Source organism: Lacerta agilis, chromosome 1 (assembly GCF_009819535.1).
Source record: "Lacerta agilis isolate rLacAgi1 chromosome 1, rLacAgi1.pri, whole genome shotgun sequence".
Classification (NCBI taxonomy): Eukaryota; Metazoa; Chordata; class Lepidosauria; order Squamata; family Lacertidae; genus Lacerta; species Lacerta agilis.
The window spans coordinates 25,901,516-25,919,246 of NC_046312.1; the positions used below are offsets into that span (position 1 = coordinate 25,901,516).

The following is a 17,731-nucleotide window of genomic DNA, read 5'->3' on the forward strand; positions in this document are numbered from 1 at the left end:
GTGAGAAAATACTCAGGACTGGCTGTGCGTCTGCTTGCTCCATAATAATGTCACAGTACATGATCTTAAGCATCTGGCACAGACTGGTTACATGTCAGGGCAATGGTTTTAAGTTCAGCATTCATGCTAGGACAGTTGTTTAAGTTCTGAATTTGGCAAAGCTAAAATCAAAGAAGAAGCACCAGAAAACTGTCCCGGAGGAAAGTCTGGAAGCCGTAAGTGAGAGCTTTCCCCCTTTGCCATAAAAAATACACAATGGATAGAGATGAATCCTACATGCTACCAGAGATCGAGGTCATAACATGACAGACCAGGAGCAGAAAATAGGATAGTACCAGAGTTCCCAACAAAAATGTATAGGGATTGATTGTTCTCTTGCTATTACCCATATGGTTACATCATTTTTATAGAGATCTACACACCTGCAGGGTGAGATAAGGAGGTGAAGGTGCTCCTTCAGATGCTCTTACCTTCAGGGCTTTGGAGAATGGTAACTGGGAAGAGATCCTTATTAGTGATGGCACGATGTCTATGGAGTCTTCCCAGAAAGCGTAAGGCAGGTGCCAGGGTGAAACATTTTTATCCAAAAGGGTTTTCGTGAATACTGTACGGGGTAGATGTTGACTACTTCTTTACTGTTCTTTTTTCTGTTTTAGGAATAAGTATTCCCTTTTTACAGATGCTTATTGGTCGGGTGGATTTCATTGTCCTATGCTGTCAATTGCTATGAAATATGTGAAAGTAGAAAAGAGGCATGTAAACTCTTATAACATAGAAATAAAAATATTGTAGGGGCCTCAGTGTGTGTGTATTATGTATGATAGAAGGTCACATATCTTGCTCCTTCTCAACTATTGTCTTGGGTTAAAGTTTACTGTTTACTTTGTTCTATAGCATTTATTGGGGGCCAATGGAAGTCAAGCACCCCCAATCTGCTTATCCTCATCTAGGCTTTTGGTTTTTTTTGGTATAATGCCAAAATATGATATTTTGGGACATTTCATATGCCTGTTATTCGTTCAGTCCTACATACTCCACAAATGGTTCTACTGTTTTATTTCTCACTTGGCTCTGAAAAGTAGCTAATACGAAATTGAAATAAATAAATTTCATGGGCTGTTGTTGTTTTGTTCCTGAAGATACCAATGGCCGATTCATCCAGCGAATCTGACAACTTCCATCGTAGAATTGGGAGGCGTGGTCCTATAAGGGCAACCAGAGTCCGAAATCATGGTGGTGCTGAAGATGTTACAGAGAAGATCCATACTTTAGCAAGCACATTACAGGTTGGTAACAGCACTACATTTTTCAAAGCATGTTTTATGTTTCTTGTGCAAAGAAAAGAAAGGGCTTCAGATCCATCCACTGTGTCACATATCTTGCAGTGATGTATCTGTGAGAAATATTGCTAGACACTTTAAAAAGTTTGGAGCATGTTTTGGAATAAACCAGAGAAATTACTGCGGTTATTTCTGTTAGCTGTTTAAATGCCATGTTGCATTGGCACAAAATCATCTGGGCTACAGTCCAGAAGCACAGTTACCTGCTAATAAGTTCCATTATTTGAGAAAAAATATATACTGTATTTTCCGGTGTATAAGACGACTGGGCATATAAGACGACTCCCCACTTTTCCATTTAAAATATAGCGTTTGAGATATACTCGACCACAGATTCTCCACCCGGCGTATAAGACGACCCCCGACTTTTGAGATGATTTTCCTGGATTAAAAAGTAGTCTTATACGCCAGAATGTACAGTATGCGTAGAATCAGCGAGTAAGGCTATTGATACTATACCATATTTCTGCACCATTCCTTAGCTGACCTTCGCTGTATATTAACAATTTTGAGATGAAGTGATGCTGTACCTAATATTCTACACATAGTGCCTTGTGAGCACTGTGACTTTCTCCCCCACTTTTTTAAAAATATGGGTGATAGTCATCTAAATCTTGGGCTAGTGCGACAGGCTTTCCCCGCTCCCCCTGCACCCCACCCCTAAGTCTGCTGTGGTGGGAACCCTAGAACAGATTTACGGGGCATGTGGAGGGAAGAAGAGGGGGGGAGACCCTGTTGTGCTAGGTAGCAAGGAGAAATCCTTGTGCTGGTGGAATGTTCACTTTTGTTCAGTGTTGAATGCACACACACACACATATATATATACCATATGTATATATGCTATCATAATGCGAGCTTGTTCTTAGCCATGATTGTTGGATCAGAAACCTGCTGCAGGAATTGCATGTGGTCTTTCATCTGGAGTGCACATTCCCTTCCTGTCATCCCTCACAGACCCACATGGTTGGGTTATCCACATCCATCCTCAATAAGAGCTGTCTTCACACTGTTGCCTGTGTTCATGAAGGATATGAAGCCTCTGTTCAGCATTTTCAAACACTGAGGTGCCTCATTTGGCATTAAGCAGAGTAGGAGAAGTGGCACAGGTTTACGGGGGGGGGGTAGTGTTTGTGGTTGAGGTTTTTCTTTTAATGATGTTTTCTTTTCCCATGTTTACCTTAAGGATACCAATCGGAACCTGAAACATGTGGACCAGATGCTGGGCCAGTATCGAGAATATAACAACGAACAGGCAGAAGCAATTGCAAATGTGAGCTGCTGTTGGTAGAATCTAAACTTGCCAGCTTATGCCCCTAAACATTTTGCTGGATGTATCTTCCTATTTGCTCCCCAGTATCTTGTGATGGTGGGCTGGAACTGTAGCCAACTTTGCTCTGCTTCACTCTGTTAGGTGTGGGTGGTGGAGGAAGGCTGTGGTCTGCCAGGCTGCGTGGCAGATTTGTTCTCTTTTTGACGTCTTCTGTTCCAAGCTGAGAAATGCTATTCTTTACAATGTTTCTGACAGCGCACAACCTTTTCTTTTCATCTGAAGCCTGCTATGCTGCACCTAGAGCCTTTCTTTCATCCCCACCTTGTGTTCAGCAAGGTTCCATCTCAGACTGCACAGAAAGTGTGGGAAACCTCAGGCCTTGTGAGTTTCTCCAGCTAGTCCTTGGAGCTCTCCTCAGGCCGAACTGCTCACTTCTCCTGCTTCAGACCCCCAGGTGTTTTTGCCTGGCTGGAATGTGTCGTTGAACTCTGATAATGCCTCTTGCTTGTCTTCTTGGAGGAGAAAAAGGAGTGCCTGAGTGTGTGTAGAAACTAACCACCTTTTCCCAGGGGAATTTTGAACATGTTGCTCTGCCTGCTTTTTCCTCTGGACCTGCCTACTGCTGGCATGTGGCCCTCAGAAGACTGCCAAGAAGGGAATGTGGCCCTTGGGCGGAAACAGCTTCCCTCTCCCTGCCCTAATGTAATTAATTAATTAACAATTCAGTTTTGTACCTGTCCTTCACTGTAAGGTCCCAGGGCAGGTTGCAACAATTTAAAATATATCATTAAAGTATTTTTGCCTTGTTTGCTTGTATTTTGTTTCTTAGAAAGAAACTCATCTCAAAAAAATGGACTTGGTCCACCAAATCACAAACCTACGTTTGTGTCTAGAACATTATCTCCTAGCTAGATCTAATAAACATAACAACTCAACATCTTGTTGCAACTGAGTTAGAAAAACTAACAGTGCTGCTAATGTGAGCAGATGAAAAGTATATGAATTACAGGTCTCATTCAGCATTTGGAGCAAATTCAAATGTTCATGGAGCATATCCTTCTCTGCACAGGGTACAACTCTCCCAGATAGGACTTGAACATTTCAGAAACACCTCTTCCATGGTGACACTCCATTATGCTAAGCATTTCAGCCAATGTGTGTTTGTGTCATGTGGGGCCACAACTGCATGCTTTTTTTTAGAAGTCATATCTATTCCTCCCCCCAACCCCACAGGTGTCAGATAGCTATTCAGCTAGTTATTGTATCTGTTCTCATACAAAGTCTCTTGCTGTCCCCACCTAATGAGCTGCCGTTTTAATGCAGCTTAAAGAAACACTGGAGCAGTCTATAGGTCAACTAAGGAGCCAACGGTTATTGAGAAATTCTGGAGTAAGAAGTGCATCTCTTTCAAGCTTATATCCAAGTGACCTGGATGGTGGAGCCCCAGGTATGTTTCATTTAGCTCTGGTGTATCCAAACACTAGATTTTAAAAAATGCTGTTCAGTAACTTAATAAGCTAGTAGGCTGAAAGGTGTCATGTATGCATGAGTGTGGGGAGGTGGACTGCTTGAGTTCACTTAAAATATAGTTATCTGAATCTTCTATCACAATGTAAACTGTGTTTATGCATATTTCTTAAGAAGGTTATGCTAATTCGCCTTTCTTTTTATCTTGTGAAGAAGGTCGTCATTTCCAGCCTACCTCTCCCCTCAGAGATTATAGTGACACCCTGGGTACTCGGCGGCGGCGGTCTAGGTCTGCTGTCCGGTTTCTTGACCGTGGAGATAATCCAGATCAGGTAAGTAGCCATCCTTAACAGAAGGTAAGGGACACCAAGCACATTTGTGCAGTCCCAGTAAGCCATAGTTTGGCTTACTGTGACGTGCAAACCAGGCCGCTGTAAAAGTAGTTTGCACAAATGTCTCGTGTCTATGTGTGTGTGCAATGATTTTGAGGCAAAGAAACCTATCTAAATGCATGGTTTTAAACTCTGTGCTTTCCTACTGCAGCTGCACTCTTTACACCAGTCACTCAGAGATCTTAGCAGTGAACAAGTTCGTTTGGGAGACGACCTCAACAGAGAGCTTTCAAGAAGAAATCGGTATGGACAAAGTGTGACTGTGCTTGACAAAATAATGTAGAAAATAGACTTTCCACTCAGAGCACTGGCCCTCCTCCAGACTACAGATTCCTAGTAGATTTTCACTGCTTGGTGAATTCACTGGGTGGTGCTTGTTGGGTAATAACTAGTTGATTTGAGAATCCACTTCTAGGACTCCTTTGCATGAAACATTTTTATCATGTACGAAAAAGTGTGAACACTTATCATGTAGGAATTGCAGTTGAAGAACTCACTTTGCCATGATTACAAGGGGTTGGCAGCTTCTGCATGCAAAGAATGACAGGTACCCTATGCAGACATTGTCCTTGTGGGGAGAACCTATACAGAGTGGGGTTGTGCCCACCTTATTAACTGAAATTCACTTTTGAATAGAGGCTTACTTTCTAATTTGGAGAAATAAAAAAATAGGGGATTACTTCACTCTGTGTGGCCAGCTGTGAGTTTCTCCTTTCTCTTTACACAAAAAGTGGTAAAGACATATAAAGTTTATATATATATATATATATATATATATATATATATATATATATATATATACACACACACACACACACACACACACACACACACTCAACAGGCAACAAAATAGAACAGATTCTGTTTGCTTAAAGGTAAAGGGACTCCTGACCATTAGGTCCAGTAGCGGACAACTCTGGGGTTGCGGCGCTCATCTCGCTTTACTGGCCAAGGGAGCCGGCGTACAGCTTCCGGGTCATGTGGCTAGCATGACTAAGCTTCTGGCGAACCAGAGCAACGCACAGAAATGCCGTTTACCTTCCCGCTGGAGCGGTATCTTTTTATCTACTTGCACTTTGACGTGCTTTCAAACTGCTAGGTGGGCAGGAGCAGGGACCGAGCAACGGGAGCTCACCCCATCGAGGGGATTCGAACCACCAACCTTCTGATCGGCAAGCCCTAGGCTCTGTGGTTTAACCCACAGCGCCACCCGTGTCCCTCTGTTTGCTTAGAGGGGTGCATATGCTATAGTGACAGGTTTTATGCACATGTTATGTTTTATAGGCACAGCGTGGGGAGTGGGATTTGCCAACATGCCTCATGTCCCCATGTTGGATGTCACATTCAAACTGGGCTTAGTCTAGATGGCAGGAAACCTCAGAACTGCAGATCAGATTTTGCACATCAGAATTATGCACACTTGGCTCTATGTTCATAGGCATCTATTCAAGCAAGATGTCTGACATGAGAACATCAGGCTTGTTGGCTCACCTGTTTGCCCCGCCCTGCTCCCCCCTAGCAATTAGACTCTCCCTATTAAGGGTAATGGTGTCTGCATAACATTAATAAATTGAGTTCTGCATTGTTTTGTTGACTTTAAAAAAAGCAACTGTCTTTTGTTTGCTGGAAAATAAGTTCATGACTAGTAATACTGAACAAAGCCATGCCCCTTTTTTTGTTTATAACTCAGTTGTGTTATAAACTCTTGCTATGCGAGAGTTCCTTCTTAGCCAGAAGGGCTGTGTCCTGAAGTAACATCACTTGAACAATGTTAAAAGAATCATTTGCATGATATATTTAGAAATGGTTTTTGTTTTGTTTTCATGCTTTCTTTTGCACGAAGAACTGATGCAGAAACAAAAAGGATGCTGGAAGACTTGTCTGACAAACTGAACGAATCCCAAAGACAGGATACGGTGAGTGCCTTGAAAAATTGGCATTTTGTTGTGGGGTGGGATGGAGGTGGCTTCCTGTAGGGCTGCTTTGCAATACTCTGTGCAGTTTGTAAACCATATTGCAAACGATGGCATGTTAAAGCACCCCTAGAGCCAGACAAAGTCTGAGCTTGTTAACTTGCTTGCCCTCTTCTCTTCTGTATATAATATTAAGACTGTCAAGTTTGGATTGTCTAAACTGGGTCAGTCAAAACATTAATCTCCTGCACAACTGGAGTTTGACTCATGGACAGTTGAAGAAGGTGGATAAAAGTAGCAGCCCTTCACATTGGGATAACCCTTTCCAGTGTTTCAAGTGCTTCTCGTGCATTGCAAACCTTACCTTACGGTGTTGTTGTAAGTCAAGTCAGTATCATTATCCCCCATATTGCATATTGCAGGGGGGTGGTGTTGAGCCTGAGAGGGAATGGCTTGCCTAAAGCCAGCTAGTGGGTTTATGGCAAAAAAGAGGTGCAAGCCAGGGGCTTCCTGGTTCACAGCTCATCCTCTTATCCATTGGACTACACCAGCTCTCCGTAAGACAAGAATGGAAAAACAGCATATAGATGTACTTAAGGACACAAGAGACTTTGCCTTCACTGCTAAATACTAGTACCAGAGATGACGTGTGATAAATGCATATAAATAAAAAACCCCACAACAAGAGACTTGCAGTTTACAAGCTGGTGTGCAGGAGGTAGGAAAATTTTGGGTGTTCCTAGGTCTTGAGGAAAGAAGGAAGAAATAGAATCATAGAACTGCAGAGTTGGAAGGGATCCAAGGGTCATTTAGTCCAACCCCCTGCAATGGTGGGAGCAAGGCTGGGGGTGGGTGGTTTGGAGGACGGGCAGAGAAATACAGTACAGCAAGTAGCAGGCATTGGAAAAGGAGCATTGCCAAAAATCCCACCAAAAGGGCTATCTAGCCCTACATAAACTCATGAGAGGATATTAGTATAGTTGGGAGGACTGTTGCTCACTAGCAGGGCATCTGTAGAAGGTTCCGGGTTCAATCCCCGGCACCTACAGGTAGATGTGGGAATGTCCCCTGTCTGAAACTCCTGAGAGCTGCTGCCAGGCAGTGTAGATAACATTGAGCTAGGTGGACACAATGGTTTGACTCCATGTAAAGCAGCTTCCTATGTTTTGAATGATGGACTCCTCCTCTCCTGTTTATTTTGTTGCTTTCTTTCTTGATGTGATGCCCTCTTGCTCAGAGGCCCATGTTTTCAGCAATAGCACTGGCGCTATTAGCACGAGAGCGGGAGCTCTTTCCAATGTCCCTGACGTCCTTAAGCCTTTCAGCTTCTCCTGGTCAGCCGCTCGAATTCAACAGAATGGACTCCCCCCCCCCCCGAGGGACAAATGACATGTTTTACTGCAGCTGTATTAAACAATGCCCCGATGGATGCTCCTTGCTTGCAAAGGGCTCACAGGAGGAGAGTCAGCGGATGAGCGGGGATTAAATTCTGTGCCTTGGCTGCGCGATCCTATTCCCTCCTGAGAGGAGAGCATGCAGCCAATGGAGGCTTAAACCCTGGCCTCCTACCCAACAATAAGTCTTGGATATATTTATTTGTGGTGACCCACTATACAACTCTCCTGCTGGTTATAAGCAGTCTTACGCAGTGCTCGGATGTACCTCAGTAAAGAATGGTTTGACATGGGCAGCAATATGTAACATGCAATATTGCGACAACCCAACTAACAAGGACGGCTGTGGATTTGTCCTTGAAGAAGACAGCGATGACAACTTTTATCCTTAGTTAAAATATTTGGGAAAACATACTTCAGTTTTCCCTATTCTTGAGGATTTGTGGAGGAAGTTATGGCAGCAGCATACCAACTTAATAAAAAGTGTTGTCATGGAATCAAGCACTCCTTCATTTTCATCCCCTTGGCTTTTTATTGCACATAGAATCCGTTGCATTTGTCAAGTTGTTTTACTCATTTTGTATTACATGTTTTTGCCTGTGTATCTTTAAATGTTGTAGGTGTTGGTTTTTTCAGAGGAAATTACATATTACTGACAACAATCATGTCTAGAAATCTTACCACAGTCATAGGCTGCAAACAAAGACAGTACCTAATTTAATCCTTCAAGGTGATACCTCTACCCTTTTGTAAAGATCTGGAAGGATATGTGTTGACAGATTAAGTGGGGTGAGGAAAGACAGTATTTTATACAGTGGTACCTTGGTTTATGAACTTAATCCGTTCCTGAAGTCTGTTCTTAAACTAAATCTGTTCTTAAACTGAGGCATGCTTTCCCTAATGATGCCTCCTACCGCCGGTGCCCTTCCACCATTTGGCTTCTGTACGTAGACCGAAGTAAAGTTCGCAAACCGGAACACTACTTCCGGTTTTGCGGAGTTCGTAAACCTAATAGTTCGTAAACAGTTCTTTAAATTCCTGGGAGTTTACCTTAGTGAGGACCTCACTTGGAAAATCAACATAACTCAGGTGGTCAGAAAGGCCCAACAGAGACTACATTTCCTCACGGTCTTGTGAAAGAATAATGCTAACCAACAACTGATGAACTCCTTTTACCGGTCCACAATAGAAAGTGTCCTTTCATATTGTATCACAGTGTGGTATGCTGGCCTGACAGCCATGGACAGAAAGTCTCTACAGAGGGTGGTGAATACAGCACACGATATCATGGGCTGTCCCTTGAGTATGCTAGATGACATCACAAGGGATCGTTGCCTTAGGAGAGCGAGAGAAATTCTCAGGGGTGACTCACACCCCAGCCATCACCTCTTTAATCTTCTACCCTCGGGCAGGAGATATAGAAGTATACTCAGCCGTACCAACAGGCTAAAAAATAGCTTCTATCCGTGGGCTGTTGGGCTGTTGAACGAAAAATAACATAGCAAAATTGACTTGCAAGGTGGTGTGTTGTTCGATAAGAGATTTAGTGTTTGGGGGTGGGGGAGGGAGGCTCGTTTAATTTCATTGTACACAGGATGTACAATGACAATAAAGGTGGTATTATTATTATTATTATTATTTATTATTATTTATTACAGGACTTTTTGTAAACAGGTATCACTGTACAGTATATGGAATGTTGCCTCAGTTGCTTCTCAGTGTCAGATAGTGGGCTATATGATGAAAAATTTAGTGTGTTAAACAGAAGACAGACTATATTTTGGCTTCTCTGGACTATTGTCCAAAAATAAAATCTCAAAATTAAACTTTTCCAACTTGTGACTTACTCCTGACATCAGATGTGACCGAAAGGCTATAAAAACAACCCATAACTACAACCCTAATTCATTTATTTAACCCAAATAGTAATGGCCACCCATTCCAGCCCATAGACCATTTTTGCTGTGATATCAGTATGCACTTTTAAAAATTATGTGCATCTATAGAATAAAGATAATCAAAACGCAATCTTAAAAAAAAGACATTTAAAAGCTTTTCATTGTTCACAAGCCCTAAAATCAAAACAAATCTCAGTCGGAAAGGCTGAGTTTTTGAGAGTTGCATTGAAAGACAACCCATGGAAAGCCTCAGGGTTAAACTCAACCCCCCGCATTGCGGCACAATCTGCAAATGAGAAAACATCATGGAGTGACATGTCTTCAGATTATTACTTGTTTAATGGGGGAACCGCTGTGTGTAAAATTAAATACTGACATCAAAACCTCACAACATTATCATTCCCTGTTGGCTTTGCAAATAATAATAAAAGAGTTACATAAGTCAAAGGGAGTTGTGAAAATGTGTGTTTGCATGTGATACAGGTGAGGCAATAGTTGTTGGTTTGTTTTTTTTTAACAAAAAAAAGTCTTTAACTTAGCAGGCCTCAGCCTTACGGACCTTTGCTATTGGAGGTAGTAGGCCTCTGAATGCTACTTGCTGGGGATCAGAAGTGGGTGAGTGTTGTTGCGCTCATGTCCTTCTTATGAGTTCCCTATTTAGGCAGCTGGCTGGCCCTCTTACTAGTAGAGCACATCCTTTGCATACAAAATTTCCTAAGCTTCAGTCCCTGGCATCTTCAGTTAGGACTGGGAGAGGCCTCTGTAGATAAGAGACAGAGACAGATGGACCAAATGGTCTCACTCTGTATCAGGCAACTTCTGTGTCCCTGAATGCATCTTTTAAAAATACTGGTAAATGTCTCTTCCCCCAAACCCAGCCTCTTGCCTTCTATAGATTTTTTTTTTAAATATTATTATCATTTGCAATAATTTATAACAGAAGGCTTATTCCATTTCCGAAGAAGAAATTCAGGAAGTTTCGGAAAGTGCTGAGATGAGGGACACTTGTGCCAACTGGAAGTCTTCATTATTTCTACAAATTTACAGTACAATGCAGTATGATGTTAGCATGCAGGCAAGTACTGTCAACATAGTAATTAAAACTGATCTGGAGCTGCCAAGGCAAAAAGAACAAAGAACAATTTTGTGGCACACAGCTCTGTTTGTTTGTTTGTACTTGTTACGTTACAGTGATTAATTATTCTTGATGAAGTTGGCCGATTTTGTGTACGCATGCCAGAGGATCCATGCAGAGCAGGGGAAGCATTGGCAAGCTTGTGCGGGGTGGGGGCGGGGGGGGGGCAGCCCTCAGGCTTTGCAGAAGTGCATAAAAACCTTTATTTTTTTGTGGAAAGAAACTAAGGAGGGGAGGACTGAAAAGAGCCCAATGAGAATGAAACATGCTTAGCGACTACAGGATGCTGAGTGTTTGTTGGGAAGCTGGGGTGGGGAGAGGAGAGCAAAAAACAGTGGAGGGGAGAATGGATTGTCCAGAAAGAGGGCATAGGTGGCTGAAACCCCAAACAGGGTCAGTCTACGTTCCAGCATTTTGTTGCAGGTCCCATTTCATAGAATCATCGAATTGTAGAGTTAGAAGGAATCTCGAGGGTCATCTAGTTCAACCCCCTACAATGTAGGAATCTCAACTAAAGCATCCATGACAGATGGCCATCCAACCTCTCCTTAAAAACCTTCAATGAAGGAGAGGCCACCACCTCCTGAGGGAGTCCATTCCACTGCTGAACAGCTCTTAACTGTCACAAAGTTCTTCTTAGTTAGAATCTCCTTACTTGTAACCTGGAGCCATTGCCTCGAGTCCTACCCTCCAGAGCAGGAGGAAACAAGCATGCTCCCTCTTCCCTTGAGATATTTGAAGATGACTGTCATATCTCCTCTGTCTCCTCTTTTCCAGGCTAAACATCCCCAACTCCTTCAACCGTTCTTGAAGAGGCTTGTTTTTCTTTTTTCTTTACCGTTTACTGTTTGTGTGCTGTTAAAGATAAATGCAATTTATTATGATTATGATTATTATTATGATTAGGAAAATAGGAAGCTGTTTTATAGAAGAGTTTGGATTTGATATCCCGCTTTATCACTATCCGAAGGAGTCTCAAAGCGGCTAACATTCTCCTTTCCCTTCCTCCCTCACAACAAACACTCTGTGAGGTGAGTGGGGCTGAGAGACTTCAAAGAAGTGTGACTAGCCCAAGGTCTAGTCATGCAGTTGCATGTGGAGGATCGGAGACGCGAACCCGGTTCACCAGATTACGAGTCTACCACTCTTAACCACTACACCGCACTGGCTCTATAGTGAGTCTGTGTCCACTTGTCTATGTATTTCTGTATTGTCTGCACTGACTAGCAGTGTTTCTCTAAGGTTTTGGGTAGGGAACATTCTTAGCCTTAGCTGGAGATGCTGGGGATTGAACCTGGGACCTTCTGCAAGCCAAGCAGATGTCCTACAGTGGATTTCTGTATCTTTTGTTGCCATGTCTATTAAAATCAGCAAACAATGAAAGGCAACACGTAGACCGATCAATAGTAAAGGCACTAATTCTTTAAACGCAACAAACGTAATATAATACGAGACCAAAATGTACACTCTTGCAAATATGATACATAACACAAAAGTCTCTGAAAGTAAGTCTTTAAGAAGCCAGCAAGACAATATTCGTCTGTCGATAAATAAATCAGTCTTGAGATGCACGTAGATACATGTGAAGTGGTGCCAAGCTGGTGGTGTGCAGGACAGTGATCTGGATAATCACACTGTTTTGAAATAATCTTCCTCAGCACGACTACAAAAAGAATAATAACAACGATGACCCGCATATACATAATAAAAACCACGCCCATTACAAACCGTATCTCATAAGAATAAGAACAAAATACGTACCGCAACAATTAAAGAAGTGAATTTCTATGGAACAGTGGTCATAAGCATATGTAACCACTGCTACTGGTTCCAAGAAACCCAAGGTATAAAAAACCAATCAAACAAACCCAGGTGGCACTCATTACTATAATACAAATTTAAGGGGAAAGGATTTAAAGGTACAGTACAATCACAAACATGATGTTAAAGATTAAATGAAACAATTAAGATCAAGTTCAGAATTGAGTCCCTCCGGATGCGTTGCCTTTCATTGTTTGCTGATCTACTGTTTGCAACACATGTCTATTAAAATGGCTGCTCTCCAGGGGCTTGTGGGCTTGTTGATTATGCTAGTAAGAGCCTGGGACACTTATACATTTCTTTATCAGATGCATGAAAAGGACAGTAAGGATGTTGGCTATATATAGATGTGTGATTTGTTAAGATTACTTTGTAAACCTAAAGGGGGGAGAACAGCTGTTAGCGCTGCTTCAAACTGTGTTGATACAAGTCCCGAAAACTCATTTGAATTTTACCATACATATATAGCAGCTTGAAACATGGGTGGCTTTGAAGAGTTTGTGAGAAGAAATATATGTTTCCCTGTACAAAACCTGAGCATTTTGTGTGGAAAACTCTGGCATCTGAGGATTTACAGTTATTAGCCCTATTTTAGTTCTTTGATCTCTGCTCTCTGCTCTCCCCACATATGAGATATCTGCATTAAATTAAAAGTGCCTTGAATTAAATTGCATTGAATTAAAACAGTAGTAGATTAGTATTATCTGTAGTAATCCAAGAGCAATATTATTTGCACTTGAATTTCAAATCCATTTATTTGTCTAAGGAAACCAGGAAGGATGCCCATTCTCAGCTTTGAATTTTGTGATAATTAATAAAACTTTTGCAGTCAACTTACACAAACACTGTAACTATTTTGTTTTAGCAGAGAGCAGGTAAGGGTTGTTTTTTTGCAGATGACATACTGCTATATTTAACAAATATTCACAGTAACAAAGATGAAATTGATAAAGTTGTTTGGTGACATACATAAGCTTAGACAAAGCAGCGGTTATTGGATCATATGTGAGAGCCAGTGTGGTGTAGTGGTTAAGAGCGGTAGACTCGTAATCTGGGGAACCGGGTTCGCATCTCCGCTCCTTCACAAGCAGCTGCTGGGTGACCTTGGGCTAGTCACACTTCTTTGAAGTCTCTCAGCCCCACTCACCTCACAGAGTGTTTGTTGTGAGGGAGGAAGGGAAAGGAGAATGTTAGCCGCTTTGAGACTCCTTTGGGTAGTTATAAAGCGGGATATCAAATCCAAACTCTTCTTCTTTCTCTTCTTAAGAAAGAATTTTGCATCAACGACAACTTGTTCTAAGTGAGTCCAGTCACACAACTAGGGGTATTATTTAAGCAAAATTATGTTACAAGAATACCTTTCCAACTTGGATGTTGAAAAAAATCGGAATTATATTGTTATGGGACAGAATTTTAAAATACCCTTTTTGAGGCAGAATTAATGCAGTCGTAATTAATATTTCCCCCCGTTTAACTTCTAGTGCTGAGGAATTTTCATGTTTCATTAGGTTTTAAAGGAGCAGCAAGGAATGCAAGTCTCAGTTTTTTTTCATTACAAACAAGCAAGTTGTGAAGGGACAGATGAGGAGGTTGGTGCAATGTAAAGGGAAGGGGGTTTGGCCAGGTGTGGGGGAAGGGCAGTTGGCAAAGGGGTTGGTGAATGAGCCGACAAGTGCAATGAGCAATGGGGGCATCTGCCAGTTAATAAAATTTATGAAACCAACAGTAGAAAGTGGTAGTTCGAACAGTTAATGAAATTATAAATCGAAGGCTTGTGCATGATCCAGCAACGTGCCCCCATATTATGAATTGAGCTTTCCCAGAAACTATGCGTGTATTCCCTTTTGTGCAGGTGCGCTGATGGGATCTTTGCTTGCACATAGCAGCTTTGGAAACTTCTACAGCATTAGAAGGAGAATTGGCATCTCCACACCCCGTCCTGGTGCCAGGGATGGTTCCCACAGGTGCTTAAATGCACATGAGCAGCGCCAGTTTAATACTGTAATTGCCATTGAAACAGTGCTGATGGGTTGGGGAAGGGGGTGGGGACGAGCTCCCTTCCCCAGACAGCCGAAAGTGTTGCATGTTTGGGTTGGGGATGAAGGCATCTCGGAGAGTTGACTCTCACCAGCACTTTGCAAACATGGCATGCCTTTGCCTTTTGGGTTCTCTCTGGGAATCCGCTTTGGCTGCTGTGGCTGAACAGTTTAACGGTAAGAATTTCGAAATGGCCATGAGGACTGTTTTGGCTTCAGCAGCCAGTCTTGGCTTCTGCTGTGTCTTTGTATAGTCCTTTCTTTGTCCAAGTGTCCTTTTACTCTGCCCAGATGACCTTTGGACTGTGAAGTCTAGGTACTCTACCTGAGATATAGGCTCCAGGCCTCTTTCAAGCTTTAAAGACCTCCAGGTTTTGCAAAGAGAGACTGGGACTCTGGAGTGAAGCATAAAGAAGCAGTGTGAAGCCCTCTTTCGCTGTGAGCGAAACCCATAGGTGCGCAGTGCAGGCAACTGAAAATGTCTGTGCCACCATCTTCTGATCTTGTGCTGGTCTCAGTGAAGCGTGGAATATTATAGACCTGATCCTCTGTTGACAAAGGGCATGCCATGGAGCAGGGGTGGCTAACCTGTGTCTTTCCCTCTCTAGTTGAGCTCCCCCTCCCTTCAGCCCCTTTATGTATGTGCAGCAGGACACTTGACACTCTCCTCACCTCCGGCAGCGTCCACTTGTGCTGCTCAACAAACCGTTCTTGAAACTCGAGGGAGCTTTGTGAACAGAGTTGGACAAACTGTAAGGACCTGTGACCTAAATACAAATGAGGAACCCTTGGCTTGCAAATGGATGCAGTGGTGCATTCTCAAGTGGGTTTTCTGATTCTACTGCTGTGTGTTCTGCAGAAGCAAAATTCCGTCTGACTATTGTTGGATTGCATTTGCTAGAGCAGGACAAGCCCGAAAACACCTGTTTTCATGTCCGACATGTGTAGTTGTGCTCTAGCCTTGTATGTAGCCATTGCCTCCATAAGGGGCTGGTTGTGAGTTGGGGCAACTGTCTCCCCAACACTTCTAGAATACAGCCTCTGCCCCCTCCTTATTTGGTGTTTCATCCTTGGAATTCCTATGTTGGAAGTTTACGTATTTTTATTCTTTTGACTGAAGTTCCTGTTGATTGCATACTGTGGATTGCAATTTCAGTTCTCTCAAGTTCTGTTCTATGGCTACAGCTGCTTAGACTTTTAACTGCCCTTGACTCTAGCGTGCTGTTTTTTAAGTACTTGTAATGATTGGTTTCTTTTCGAGCGTTGCTTGAAAACCTTCCATCTAATGTTGTTTGAAAAGTAATTTGGCTCCAATAAATCGGGAATTAACCTTCAGTAATCATGGATTAATCATCCATTCTTGATACTTTTTAAATGTCTTTCCCTAAAAGAGAAAGCAAGGAGAGTGCTTTCCACAACAGTGTAGCTCAGATTGCTTTTGCAAAGAACACAGAACACCAGTGAACTAAAGGACTATATATATACTTGTATATAATAATCTTAGGTGTTTTTAAAAACATGGGTTTTTAAAACCATGAGCAGAAGGGGGGAAAGTATTACTGCTGTTTCGTCAGCTCTGTGATGCTGCACTGTAAAAAAAAAAGTCTCCCATTTGCATGCGTTTAAACTAGGAATTGCATTATAACGTGATTAACAAGGTGAACAAGGAAGATACAGGGTGTGCAGCATATAAACTCTAGTGGCTCTTTGAAAAAGGGCGTGTACAAAGTCTTGCATGTGAGTCTGAGCATTGGAAAGGCCTTTGCCGAATTTGGGGGTCATTCCTCGCACATCCTCCTTCTTCCAGGTTGTAAACTCTTCTTCCATGAGCAGGTGATGTTTTTGGCGAGCGAAAGGGCACTTTGAGATTCAAGCCAAGGAGATGGCATTGGTGTGTTCGGTTAAATTATGAATTTAGCACCGACCTTTTTGTTGCGGCAATTCCAACCAAGTATAAATGGTAAAGAAACAATTTAAAGATGGTGGACACTGTAACTTAGTTTCACTAAGTGCAGACATTTTGGAAGGAAAAACACAACCTATACTACATCTAACCTTAATAATTGTGGACATTGGTTATGATTGCAGTGCCAACTCCAAATATGACTTAACATTGTTTGCAGATCATATGGATAAATGTTGCTGCAAAATGTACTATGACGCCATGAATACAGTTCTGCAGCATGGAAACTGCAATAAAAAACAGTAACTACCATAAAGCTATAATAAGTCCCATGTTTGCATAGAATGTTCAACTCCCTGCTCACTGCTAGAGGGCAGTGTCTGCAAATAGATGAGGAAAGGAAAGAATGAAAACCGCAATCTAGGGAAGTATTATTTTCCTGTTTTCTTTCCCTGTAAAGCAAAGAAATAATTACAGCAAATAATTCTTCTGATCATATTACTGCAGTTACTGATTCATTCAGTCATATTTTTTATTATTTTAAGGCCAGAGGCTATTCTAGTTCAGTTCTTGATTTGTCATTTAGCAAAGTTACAACAACAATAATCCTGGCAGTGGTATATGGAATTTCAGTGTGGTTTCACAAAAATCTAATTTTCACATTATGGTAAGTTGTCTCTGATCCAGTTCCACATGTGTACAACCAGTGACCCTAGATGGGGTTGCTCATTTCCATCCATATCAAAAGACTCATCCTGCCATTCTAATGTGGTCCAAATGTGAGTCTTGTCATCCAGATGCACATTTGCACCTGGAACACCTGCAGGCTTGTGAAACTTGCTTCCGCCTATGAATCTCTCTTTGCTGTATTAGGGTGGCAGTGTGATCATACTTGACCAAGGATTTGTCAACACACACACACACACACACACACACACACATTTTGTTTGAAGGCACATGGCACTGCAACCTTGTTGTAAATAAGCAGGTCAGGATCTGAATGGGAGACCACTTGGGGATGCATTAAGCTCCACAAGATAATATTTTGTTAATAAGTATATTGCTGGATTCTAAGACTAATACAAGTTCTGCATATTTTGTCATAATTAGCTTTGCTTTTTTGTGTTGTGAAAAATAGCTATGCAGGGCAGTGGAGCCTCAC

General features: G+C 42.1%; 1 protein-coding gene across 5 annotated transcripts in view; it reads left to right on the forward strand.

The window, feature by feature from the left end:
* CEP128 (centrosomal protein 128) overlaps window positions 1–17,731 on the forward strand; it is a 178,141-nt gene that overhangs the window by 4,060 nt on the left and 156,350 nt on the right. For 4 of the 5 annotated variants that reach the window (XM_033141773.1, XM_033141762.1, XM_033141778.1 and 1 more), the window contains exons 2-7: window positions 1,140–1,286; window positions 2,524–2,610; window positions 3,934–4,057; window positions 4,291–4,409; window positions 4,621–4,710; window positions 6,308–6,385. In XM_033141773.1, coding sequence (XP_032997664.1) covers window positions 1,146–1,286; window positions 2,524–2,610; window positions 3,934–4,057; window positions 4,291–4,409; window positions 4,621–4,710; window positions 6,308–6,385 — 639 coding nt within the window. In that variant the 5' untranslated portion in view covers window positions 1,140–1,145. Of the gene's footprint in view, window positions 1–1,139; window positions 1,287–2,523; window positions 2,611–3,933; window positions 4,058–4,290; window positions 4,410–4,620; window positions 4,713–6,307; window positions 6,386–17,731 lie in introns of all 5 variants that reach the window. The other variant, XM_033141769.1, reaches the window with a different exon arrangement.